General features: G+C 33.9%; 1 protein-coding gene across 8 annotated transcripts in view; it reads right to left on the reverse strand.

Moving 5' to 3' along the window:
- CFAP20DC (CFAP20 domain containing) overlaps positions 1 to 12,254 on the reverse strand; it is a 287,993-nt gene that overhangs the window by 121,273 nt on the left and 154,466 nt on the right. For all 8 annotated transcript variants that reach the window (XR_012518796.1, XM_074404464.1, XM_074404462.1 and 5 more), the window contains exon 7: positions 8,990 to 9,154. Coding sequence is in view for 7 of the 8 variants with exons in the window: in XM_074404464.1 (XP_074260565.1) it covers positions 8,990 to 9,154 (165 nt within the window). In the remaining variant the exon portion in view is untranslated. The remainder of the gene's footprint in view (positions 1 to 8,989; positions 9,155 to 12,254) is intronic.

Below are 12,254 nucleotides of genomic sequence, written 5' to 3' on the forward strand. Positions count from 1 at the left end.
CAGGTCTAGGCAACTCCAGGATGTCAGGGATGAGAGAGAAGGGGTAACAATGAACAAGACGCTGATGTTCACATAAATGATGAAGCTTTCAACAGCTACGGTACCAGACAGATGCTATTCGGATTGCACACGAAATTTCCTAGTGTCACCACATAGACTTGGCTATGTGTGTATGTGTATTTTTTTTTTACGAGCCATTTATAAATATCCAATCGGAGTAAATAAAAGTTAGTCTCTCACAACTGACAATAGGAAAAAATAACACATTCCAGACCAACTGGAAAAATCTATTATAGTCAACATTTGTGCCTTTTGTGACTAAGTAGAACAAATTCTAGACTATTTTTCAAATGTTAATTTTGTCAGAGAAAAATGGCCGCTGAGAGTACTGAGGGGCTACATGGACATGGTGTGGGCCTGGGAAGGAGTTCTGTACCAGCACAGGGCCTTTCTTCCCTCTTCCAATCCTGGGAACTCAATGTTCAAATAAGGGCCCATTTTTTCTGTTCAAATATTTTACAAGAATAATTTCCTGATGTTTTATCATATTCTTTATCTATGAGCAAGTTTCCCCTCAATTAATGTATGTTCTTTATAGAAAGACCACAAATTTGGCACTGTATATACTTCCATTAGCTGAGCCCAGCTTAGCACACTGTAGGCAATGGATAAATCTCACCAAAATTATGGAAAAACGAAAATTAAATAGAACTTTTGTGAGGAGGGAGTATATTAGAAATCATACTGACACAGTTCCAACTAAAATTTGACAAAATAAACACATTAACCAGTTCATAGTTATTAACAAAATTAAAACTCCTAAATACTTCAAATTTCTTAGAGGAATCTCTTGCTTAGTAGTGGACACCCAAAGTCTATTAAAGATACACCCACACCTGATATGCTATCATCCCCTAAAACACAGAAAACAGACACTCTATATTTCATAATCCTATCTAATATGGAATTTCTTTAAAGAGTAATCTACCAAAGCACATTTAAATTAATGTTTATTTTTAGAAATTTTGCACATTTTGGTACATTTTATTTTCCACAAAGTATAAGAATATTCCACTATTTAGTGTCTCTTTAATTAATAGAACTCGCTAAACTTGTTATTATAATGAACACACCAATTCTTAAATCCTGCTTCACTTTAATAAATCTGTGTATAATCATATTGTCACAATTATCTCTATAAACGTGTATTGTGCTATGCATCTACCGTAATTGGGTCCTAATTAACATCTACTAAGAAAAGTAATTTAGAACTTTGGTTTCTAAAATAAAAAGTAGAAGAGACGAAGTTTCCATAATGAGAAAAATCTTAATAAAAGAAAACTACAAGCAGAAACGCATGCTTTTGAATTCTAAGAGGAGCTCTTTTAAGAGCTGATATCAATATGCATAATATAAGGTTAAAAATCAAGATTAGATTAAAGTCATGCTCTAGGCATTTCATTTTCTTGAGTTTGCAGAAAATGAACTTGGTGTAGGTCAGAGATGTTACCATTAATTATTTTGCTATTTTACTGAGGGGTACATGCCTTTGTAGTTAGATTGTAAAACCTGAGGGTCTACTCTCTAATTGTCTTTTAGAAAAATAAATATTCATTTTTGTCTCAAGATTCAGTGTTCTAATTATTATTGTCATTTAAGTTTGCACGGTTTCAAAGCTTAACCAGAAAAACCTGCTGAATTTTTAAGTCTAATCACTGAGGGGTCATGCTCAAGACTTACATCTATTATCAACAATCAAATCAGAATTAAAGCTGGTACCAAAAGTCCAGACCTTGAATTGGATTACTTTTCATTGTAGTATATGTGCATTGTTATTAAGAATGCATCCAGGCCGGGCGCGGTGGCTCAGCCTGTAATCCCAGCACTTTGGGAGGCCAAGGCGGGTGGATCACGAGGTCGAGAGATCAAGACCATCCTGGTCAACAGAGTGAAACCCCGTCTCTACTAAAAATACAAAAAACTAGCTGGGCATGGTGGTGCGTGCCTGTAATCCCAGCTACTTAGGAGGCTGAGGCAGGAGAATTGCCTGAGCCCAGGAGGCAGAGGTTGCGGTGAGCCGAGATCGCGCCATTGCACTCCAGCCTGGGTAACGAGAGCGAAACTCCGTCTCAAAAAAAAAAAAAAAAAAAAAAAAAAAAAAAAAAAGAATGCATCCAATACAAAAAAGGCTGATTTTGTACAGCAGTATTATTTTAGACAAGGTACTTAACCTTTCTAAATTTCATCTCTTCATTCAGAAGACTGGGATACTAATAGTACTGAAGTCATGGCATTTTTTTGTTAGAGTACATGAAACAATGCATGTAACATGTTAAATGCTCTGCCCAGTAGGGAGTAATATGTTACTAATACCTAGTAAATATGCTATTTATATCTTTCATCATGAACAGTGTGTAAGAGTTTACAAAGTCCGTTCACAGTCATTTACGTGTTTCTTCTTACACACTTTGAGTACAGACTAGGCACTTGGCCAGGGAGGTATTGCTCTACTACTGTGTAAGACAGGGAGTAAGGTGGACACAGCCACCTCCTTCAAAGAGCTCAGAGTCTAACGGGGCAGATGGATGTTAAAGCAAGTAATTTATAAATAACTACATGATTATAGCTGGGATACGAGCTATGAAGAAACAGTTCAAAAGGTTCTAAGTGTGTTTAACAGGAGCTTGGTATCTAGTCTTTCAGGTCAGAGTAATAACTTTCAACTTGAGAGTTAAAGAGTGATGAATAACAGGATACATGCTCAGTCTCTCTGCAATTTCCAATCACTTGTGCAGTATTATAATTCCATGTCCACAGAAGAAGAAACTGAGGCTCACAATGTTTAGAGATCTGTCCACACTCAGAACAGGGAGCTCAGAAGCCAAGTGCCCGAATGCCTCTTTGTGTGTGTGTGTGTGTGTGTGTGTGTGTGTGTGCGTGTGTGTTTGTGTGTGTTTTAACCACATATGATGATGCCCTCTGTGGATCAGGAGGTCATTGAAGCAGATTCTTCCAATACCCACTTATTTTCTGTGCAATTTTGTAAAGCTATCTAACTTAAAATTTTTGTTTTGCTACCTGAAAAACTGGGTTTATTAATGATTATATAGATTAAGTATCAAAACTGCATGAATATGATAATTCAGTGCATGTGATGAGGACTAATGGGGTTTATGAGGAATCCAACACAGAACACAATACCGTAATATCCATTTTCAGAGGGGAAAAATAGGGCTGTGGGGACCAGGGAGGGCAGGAAAAAGGGAGCAGGGCAAACTGAAGTGGCTTCAGTGCCAGGCAGGTAACACACACATGGCAAGCAGGCACATGCAGAATGTAGCGCAACTGTGGCTAATTTGAGAGTCCATGCCCAATGCAAAGTATTTTAATTAAAAGCTTTTTTAGACCTGTTGGGGGACCGTAAGTCTGTAAACCCAGAAAGCCCAATGAAAAGAAAAGCAAATAGGCAAATGGCTAAAGCAGGAAGGGCCCTGGGCAATTAAAATGTCTTCAACTTTTGCAAATAATTAAAACCAGACCTTAGCCTTACCTCATTAATAAAAAGTTTAAGATACTTTTTGAAAGGCAATAAAATAATATTAAAAACTAAAATTAGATCTTTTTCTCCTCTGAACTGGAGTAGGGCCTTAGACAAATTTATAAATATCATTTGTGTGTAAAGTTAGGCTATTTAGACAAGATAAAAAGTAATAAAGCATAGGATATTGCTTTTCTTCATAAACTTTTAATTTATTAAAAAGTCAGAATTGGCCTACTTTTTTCTTTACTCTTAATGAACAAATAAACTTTTTTTTAGGGAAACAAGTTTAGAATTTCAAGAAGACTTTCCATTTTGGATAACCAGCACAGCTTGTTTACGAGCCACGCTAGATAATTTCCATCATTTGGGATTGGAAATAGGGCAAGAGAAGAAGAGAAGGCTTTCTAGGAAAATGATACTTAAAAACTATTACGGTAATGAGAAATTGCTTAAAGGGGGTCAGCAGTTAAGAATGCACCTCTGAGGCAGCCTGCCTGGTCAAATCCCAGGCCCACTGCTCACTACTTGATCTTTGCAAGCCTCAGTTTCCTCATCTACAAAATGGTGATTATTGAGTAGAGTTAACAATAATGTATTGTGTATTTCAAAACAGCTAGAAGAAAGGTTTTGAATTCTCATCACAAAGAAATAATAAATTCTCAAAGTGATGGATATGTTAACTTCTCTGATTTGATCATTAAACAGTTTAAACATGCATTGAAATATCACGTTGTACCCCACGAATATGTATGATTATTATGTATCAATCATAAAAGGGTGATTATGATGGTATCTACATAAAAGGGTGTGAGAGAGGATTAAATGTATAAACTATGTAAAGGGTTCAGTGCTTAGAACACAATAAAAACTACTAAATGGTAGCTCTGATTATAATGATAATGATTTATTGCTAAATACTCTTATCTGCTCAAATCATTTGGCTAGTATTTCATTCTTTCATTTAATTACTCAATCAACAAATATTTACGGAGCTCCTGGAAAGTGCTAAGCATTGAGCTAGGTGCTAGGAATAAATAGGATCCTGCAGTTTTCAGGCTTATATTCTAGTTGGGGAGACAGCAATAAGGGAGCAATCAAGTGAACAGGAAAATATCAGATAGCGATAACTGCTGTGCTGAAAGTAAAAAGTGGGTGATGTGATAGAAAGAGTGTCTTGGGGGTTGATGGAGGGCATTATAGCCCTGAGTTCACCAGTAGTGAAAAAGTTACCTGAAAAGTCACAGTTTAGTTAAAATATCTCAAAATTCATACTGACATAGCATAGATAACCATATATTATATATTTCCCTATTAAACCATAAATTAAAAAGTTGTTTAATATTTATACATAGACTTTGCTAATAATTCTGGATTTCCTCCTTATTAAATATTTTAATTAAAATATTGATATTAAACAGAGAAATGTATTTTAATTTTACAAGTCTTAGAATTTTTCAAAATACAGAAAAGTATAAAGAAGAAACTAGAAATGTCCCATAATTACTCTGACATAATACAATCATTGACATAAATCATGAATATAATAGGAAAATTAAAATTCTGTAATAGAGAAGGATATAAAACTAGAAGTAAAAGGCTTATCTTACTGTTCCTATCTCCACTAGTCCCTGTTCTCAAAGGTAATTATCAAGTTTCTTGTGTTTCCTTAAAAAATGTATGCATATATCATACGTAGGTAACTATCTTTTTTATTTCTATCAATGAGATCATACTGAAACAGCATTCTTGGTTTCTATTTTTCATTGACTGACACAGCTTTCCAGGCCATCACAGGCAGAGACCTTTCCAGGCCATCACAGGCATAGAAGATCATTCTTGGTAAAACTGCAATGATATCTTATTGTGTGGTTATTGAGTCAATTCCCTACTGTTCACAAGTAGTTTGTCTCCAGGTTTTTGCTATTACAAGCAATGTAGTCATAAACATCTAAAAAAGAAATGTAAAGGTAGGTATGACTCAATCCTGCTAAAGTAACACAATTGTCAAACTGACTAAATGCATGTAATATTATGTTTTATATTAATAAAGTTCTTTCAACATTTGGTGGAAAATTTACAGAAAAATTAAAGTTTACTCTACAAATGTTTTTTGACATTTTTCTATAAGAGTCCACAGATATTGATCAATAAGATCCATATTTAATGGATATTATTTTACACTTAAAATTTTTTAAACGAAAGAATGTCATTAGTTATGTTTCACTTTTATTGACGATAGGAAAGAGGATACGTGACTCAAACGTAAGAGATGATGTAGTTTATTTTGAATCATCACACGTTGGAACTAAAAATTGTGAGATCTCTTCAACCTACAATCCTAAGACAAGGCTAAGCAAAAGTCTGAGTTTAGAAATGAAGAAATTAATGAGTGTCTTCATTTATTCTGAAGTCAGAATCTAACTCCTTTTCCTTTTAGGTTATCCTACTTCACACTGGATTTTAAAAAATTTGAATCTTGCTTTCATAGTGTATAACCAAGAGAAGAATTTTTAATAAGGATTTCACCACTGCCAAAAATAGTTAGATGATTATTTCATGTGTTTTTTATTATTTCATATGTTTTGCTTGATGCATTAATTTACCCATTTGCAATTGTGCTAGGAGCTAGGGATGTCAGTCTCTTCTGACTTAAAAACGAGTAAAAATCCAATAAGATGGCTGCTGTGGACGGGAGGGCACTTGGGAAGGCTGCCTTGTAATTTTTAAGTAAGTTACTAGTTTTGATTTGTGCTTAGTGGACCACTGCATCTTGTCACTAGTAGCTGAATGCTCAGCTTCAATAACCAGATCTGATTCTCTGGTTCAATTAAACTGGGGTCTCATTAATGAAAATAAGATCATCAGATTCCACAATCTTCCACAATAGTCATTAGTTAATCTGCACTGGGAATTTACAAAGTGAATAGTGTAAATGTGTGGTTTTTGGAAACACAATTATTTTATTAGTTTCATTAAATGTGCCTGATCAAGTTACATGCTATTCAACAAAATGCACTCCAAAAGTTACAAGTTTTTAGGTTTTCTTTTCAGCTTGTATGAAAACACTAGAAAGCACCCACAGAAAACAGCTACTTCTTTCTCTAGAGGTTTCATTGGGATCTCTCAATATGTGCATTTATAATAAAATGTGACAATTTATATGAGTACTCCAGAGTCAATTAAAGAGAACACATTTTCTCATGCAATTCAGATCTCATTGTGGGGAGTCCACTTTTTAGAAATGCACAAAAACTAGTAGTTCAAATGAAGAAATAATTCTTGGCTTTCCCATGATTTAAAAGCATGTCCTTGGGCTTTATTCATTAGCTACACCTTTCAAACAGCTCACACAAAGAACAAGAATGATTACTATATTCACTGATAGTAAGCTTCAAAGCTCACAAATGTCAAAATCAGCAACTGAAAAGTATTTACAGAAAGAGAAACACAAAGTGCAACTTATGTTTGTGTAATCTTAGCTGGCATACATGTGCAATGAGATTTATTTAAGAAGAGCAATCATAAACCCTATGGTTCCTAATGAATATAAATATAATCAGGATTCAGAGAGTGGAAGAAATATGCTATTAGATGATAATTATTCATTTTTGTATATATGACTCAAGTTCCCTATTATGCATTGAGAGCCCATTTATGGAAGTTGCAAAATATATATTAATATCCTCTTTTATGACTTGGGTTCAAATATGCTCTATGAAAAAGTTTGTGTTTAACTATAACATTAAATTAATGATGCAATTAATATCTATTCAAATCTCCATTTAATTTCACACATTATAAGTGTTATTGAACTTTAAATTGAAAAAGACACTTAAAATATCTGGATATAGACTTGCACTTTCATTTAAAGACATAATTCGTAAAACATTAAGCTAGAGAAAAAAGAGCATTTACAATTGCAAACATTTATCTGATATGCTTTATAGTTTAGCATTGTTATTGAGAGTTATCACAGCATGTTAGATACAGATATAGCATTTGTTACAGGACACACTCTTACTTATTTTATTCTGTGGTAAACCTTCCATTAAGATTGAATTGTGACCCAAACTGTTTATAATGGCTGTCTGGGTAGTGAGATCTTTTTAATCCTTTTATGTATACATTTTCTAAAGGGTCTTTAATAATCATGGATTGTATACAGTGTCTCTGTCTAAATACAGTATATATAGTAAGCATACAAATTCTCAACTGCATGTGCCTGTGTTGCTATCAAAAAGTCCTACCTAAAATTGGTAATTGTGGAAGCAGGTAATGGGTACGTGGGGATTGTTCATCATACATTCTCTTGGATTTTCTGTAAGTTTGAAAATGTCATAACAAAGGGCTAAAGAATGTACGGCATATTCATACATAGTTGTCTGCCAGGATTTACACTGAAAAGCCTACTGAATGGGTCCCAATTCTCTGGGAATATACAATTTAGAACACATAATACCGATGAAGATTGACACATAGAAAATACCCCAAGAATAAATGAACATGAAATAAGTACAGAGAATACAATGAGTTTACTTTTGAAACTTTCATATCACGTTTATCTCCTTTCTCTTGTTTCTCCTTTGACTTCCCTCAAACTTTGACCACTCTTTCATTCCCATCTATTTCCTGAGAATCACCGAGTCTTGCCAGTTTTCCTGCAGTTTCTCTCAGGGCCATTGTTTTCCACTTTCATAGCTACTATGTACTACATTAAAAATGTCTCTAGCCTGTAAGGAGGTGATTCTAACAAGTAGGTAGTTGAGAACCACACATCTAGATAATATTAATTTTCTTCATTTGTAAATACTACTCTTTCATTTGGTCAACAGCTATGGTGTCTATCACAGAGGTAGAATACTGGCAGCTCCAACATGTTTTGTTTGGACCATGGAATATTTTCAAAAAATTTTAGACAATGTTTTAAAATTGGGAGATTTATTAAAAACATTCAGATATCCAGCTCCTTTTGAAAAAAATCCGTGATCTAGTGAGACTGGGCCTGCCGTTTTGAAAGGCAACACTGGCTAGAACTGAATTGTAGCTCTCCCTTCTAAACTGAGGGCACTTCCAGTTGGCTTCAGTCCCCACTACTCCCTACAACTCCCTCACAGGGGCTCAGTGTTAATTGCTATTTAATGTATTATTTGCACAGTTGTTAAAGTTATGTTTCCCATAATACCACGACCATTTCTCTCACAGCTGAAGCTGAAAATATTTCTATGTGTCAAATACTCAGGCAACCAGCCCACATTACTCATTTATGTTATCTTCCTGGCCTTGTTAGTGATCAGAGTTTGTAGCCCCTGCCCTAATATGTGGCAAGGATACTTTGTTAAGTGCTAGGGTACAGAAGAATGAGGGTCAGTGTCCTTTTCGGAGGAAATCACACTTTATGGGGGAGATGCAGACATATTACACTTATAATTTAGATGCCTGAGTGTGTACCTGATTCTGCTGATCTTAGAGGATGGCCTCCAAATTTTATTTCAGTCTGGCGAAGTTTAGTCATGTTCAGCAACTGTGTGACGTGTGGAACATCTGTTGTTAGTTGACAGCTTCGTGGTATAATGTCTGTAGGCTCATCTGTTGAAAAGGGAACACCATAGATGGCTGGAAATAAAGACAAACATTCATTTTCAAAATGTAGGCCATTTCTGCCAAATGGACATATCATATAAATGAAACCAATTAAAATAAAAGATTTTAGCATATATGACTTTGCACGATATTCAACCTTTCAGCCCCCATTTCCTCATCTGTAAAATGAGCATGATAATTTTACTGCTTGCTTCCTGGGACAGACAGGATTAAATGAGATAAAGCTTATATGAAGTGAGTTCAGAGAACTATACAATAAATAAGAGCATGCATTGGAAATATTCCACATTAGCTTTTTAATACTAGAAGTGTGACTTGAGAAAACTAGTTAGGTACGCACCATTTAAGATTTCTGGGAGTACATGAGCTTATTTATGTGATATCAGTAAGTACAAAGATACTGAATAACCTAAGCACCCACAGCCATTATATGAGTAAATTAGTTTTTTAACTTTTTATTTTGAAATAATTTTAACTTTTAGAAAAGTTAAAGTTCAGAGATTTTCTTATTACTCTTTACCCAGCTTCCTCTGTTAGCATCTTACCTTTAAATTTTTTTTAAATAATAGCTTATCATACTTACAATAGCATTTTATTTTAATTTCATTTGTATATATTTAAATATGGATATTTAAATTTTATTTTTTAAAAACTGTTTTTAATTGACAAATTGGAATTGTACATATTTGTAGTGATGTTTAGATACATGGAATATATGGTGAACAGATGAGGATAATTAGAATATTCATCATCTCAAACATTTATTATTGCTTTTTGGTGGGTACATTTAATATCTTCCAATGTATTTCAAAGTATATAACATATTGTTACATATTGTCCTCTTACAGTGGTTTTCCTCCTATCTAGCCATACATTTGTATTCTTTAACAAATCTTTCTCTAGCTCTCCCTTCTCCCTACCATTCCCAGCATCTAGAATCCTCTATTCTTCTTTTTACTTCTAAGAAATCAGCTTTTTAAAGCTTCCACATGGGTGAGAATATATGGTGTTTAACTTCCTGTTCCTGGCTTATTTCACTTAACATAATGTCCAGTTCTATCCATGTTGTTGCAAATGACAGGAATTCATTCTTTTTTTATGGCTGAATAGTATTCCGTGGTGTACGTATACATTTTCTTTATTCATTCATCTGTTGTTGGACACCTATGTTGATTCTGTATCTCAGCTATTATGAATAGTGCTGCAATAAACATATGAGTGCAGATGTCTCTCTGTAATTTTCTTTTTAGTAAATGTCTGTTCATGTTTGTAAGCCATTTTACTATTAGTACTTTTTTTCTATTTATATGACCTCTTTTATAGTAAATATATTGTCATTTGTAGCAAGTGGGAATATAAATTAGTATTAATATCCTAGAAAGAATTTACTATGTGTACCAAAGCCTTAAAATGTTTATATCATTTTACTCAATAATTTCATTTTATGAATCTATTCTAAAATTAAAAAAATTAGTAACTCAAGGATCTATGCAAATAAATGTTTATAATTTCTGAAAAATAAATTCCTAGCACTTGAGGAGTGTTAAGCACATTACAATGTTTCATGGGATGAGACAGTGAAGAGCCACAATAAACTGAATTTATGAACATGTCTTCATGAAATGGGAAAGGCTTGAAATAAGAAGTTAAATGAAAAAAATAGATACAAAAACTCTATCTCAACCATAGAAAATAAATTTGTAAAATATATGAATGGGTTGGGTGTGGTGGCTCAAGCTTGTAACCCCCCACTTGGAAAGGCTGAGGTGGGAGGATTTCACACCCAAGTTCAACACAAGCCTGGGTAACATAGCCATACCCCATCTCTCCTAAATAAATAAATAACCAGCCACTCAGGAGGCTGAGATGCAAAAATCACTTGAGCCTGAGAGGTGGAGGCTGCAGTGAGCTGTGATTGCACCACTGCATTCCAGCCTGGGAGACAGAGAGAGACCCTGTCTTGAAAAAAAAAAAGAAAGAAAAAAAATTGTGAATGGCAAAAAGTGTGAAAGGATATATACCAAATGAAAAATAACTTTAGGTGGCTAGCTTAAGCATAGTTTTTAATTTTATTCACAATAATTTTTATATATGTTTGATTTTCATTAATAAAGTTTCTGTTTTTAGAATGCAGTGGAAAAATTTTGTGTGTGTATATATGAATGTATGTAGTCATGAAAATTCAATAAATCATCCCTCAAAAATCTTCCTTATGTATAATTTGCACAGTTTATAAAAGCAATTAGAAGAGGTTTCTATGCATCCTAGCCATGGCATTTTTCTAATTAGATCCTAATGTCCTAATGTGAAAAAGGAAAATCAGTCATCTAACTAAAAACTTAAATATTCATCAGCAGTGTAATGATTTCTAAATGTCCTAATGCTCTAGACATTAAAAATGTGCTAGATTTACAAATATTAGTTTTCAGATGTTCTTTGTCCATTCATTCTTTGCCATCAATATTTAGAAAATCTATATAAAGTAACTGAGCAAATGAACTCTTAAAATAGTAAACATTTCAAAAAACATAACTAAAGTAACCTAACTTAGATATATTTGACATATACTTCAAAGTTCCTTTGAGACAGAAAAAGATAATTTCCACATCAATGCCAATATTAATAAATGAAGATTTTAAAATTAGAAGATGAAGAGAATTCTGGAGGCCAGTAAAAACCTGAAATAAAGTGCTGTCTTCTGAACCCTATGACGAGAATCATGGAAACTTCAGCTTATCGGGCTTGTGTGACAGGTATGAGGATACAATGGCATACAAAATTTGAAATGTATGAACACAAAACTTGAGTTTCCAAATAACAAGGGAAAGACATCAAATCGCTAGTAATCACAAATTCCTAAGCTTTTATGGAAGATAGAACAAGGCAGGGACTATCACAAAACTGCAATCCGAATCTTAAAGGAACACGGTTGACATGCAGATCAGATTTCACAGTAAAAGTCTCAAATCCAATCTGTATCATCCATCATCTTTTCTTTCTCTCTATCTACTCTCCCTTTGCATATAGAACGGTTTCACCTCTTCCTGGATTATTCTTTAAGGGCACCTGTGAGTAGTATAAAATTGGCAATAAAAGGAGAAATTTTAAAGAA

Source organism: Saimiri boliviensis, chromosome 8 (assembly GCF_048565385.1).
Source record: "Saimiri boliviensis isolate mSaiBol1 chromosome 8, mSaiBol1.pri, whole genome shotgun sequence".
Classification (NCBI taxonomy): domain Eukaryota; kingdom Metazoa; phylum Chordata; class Mammalia; order Primates; family Cebidae; genus Saimiri; species Saimiri boliviensis.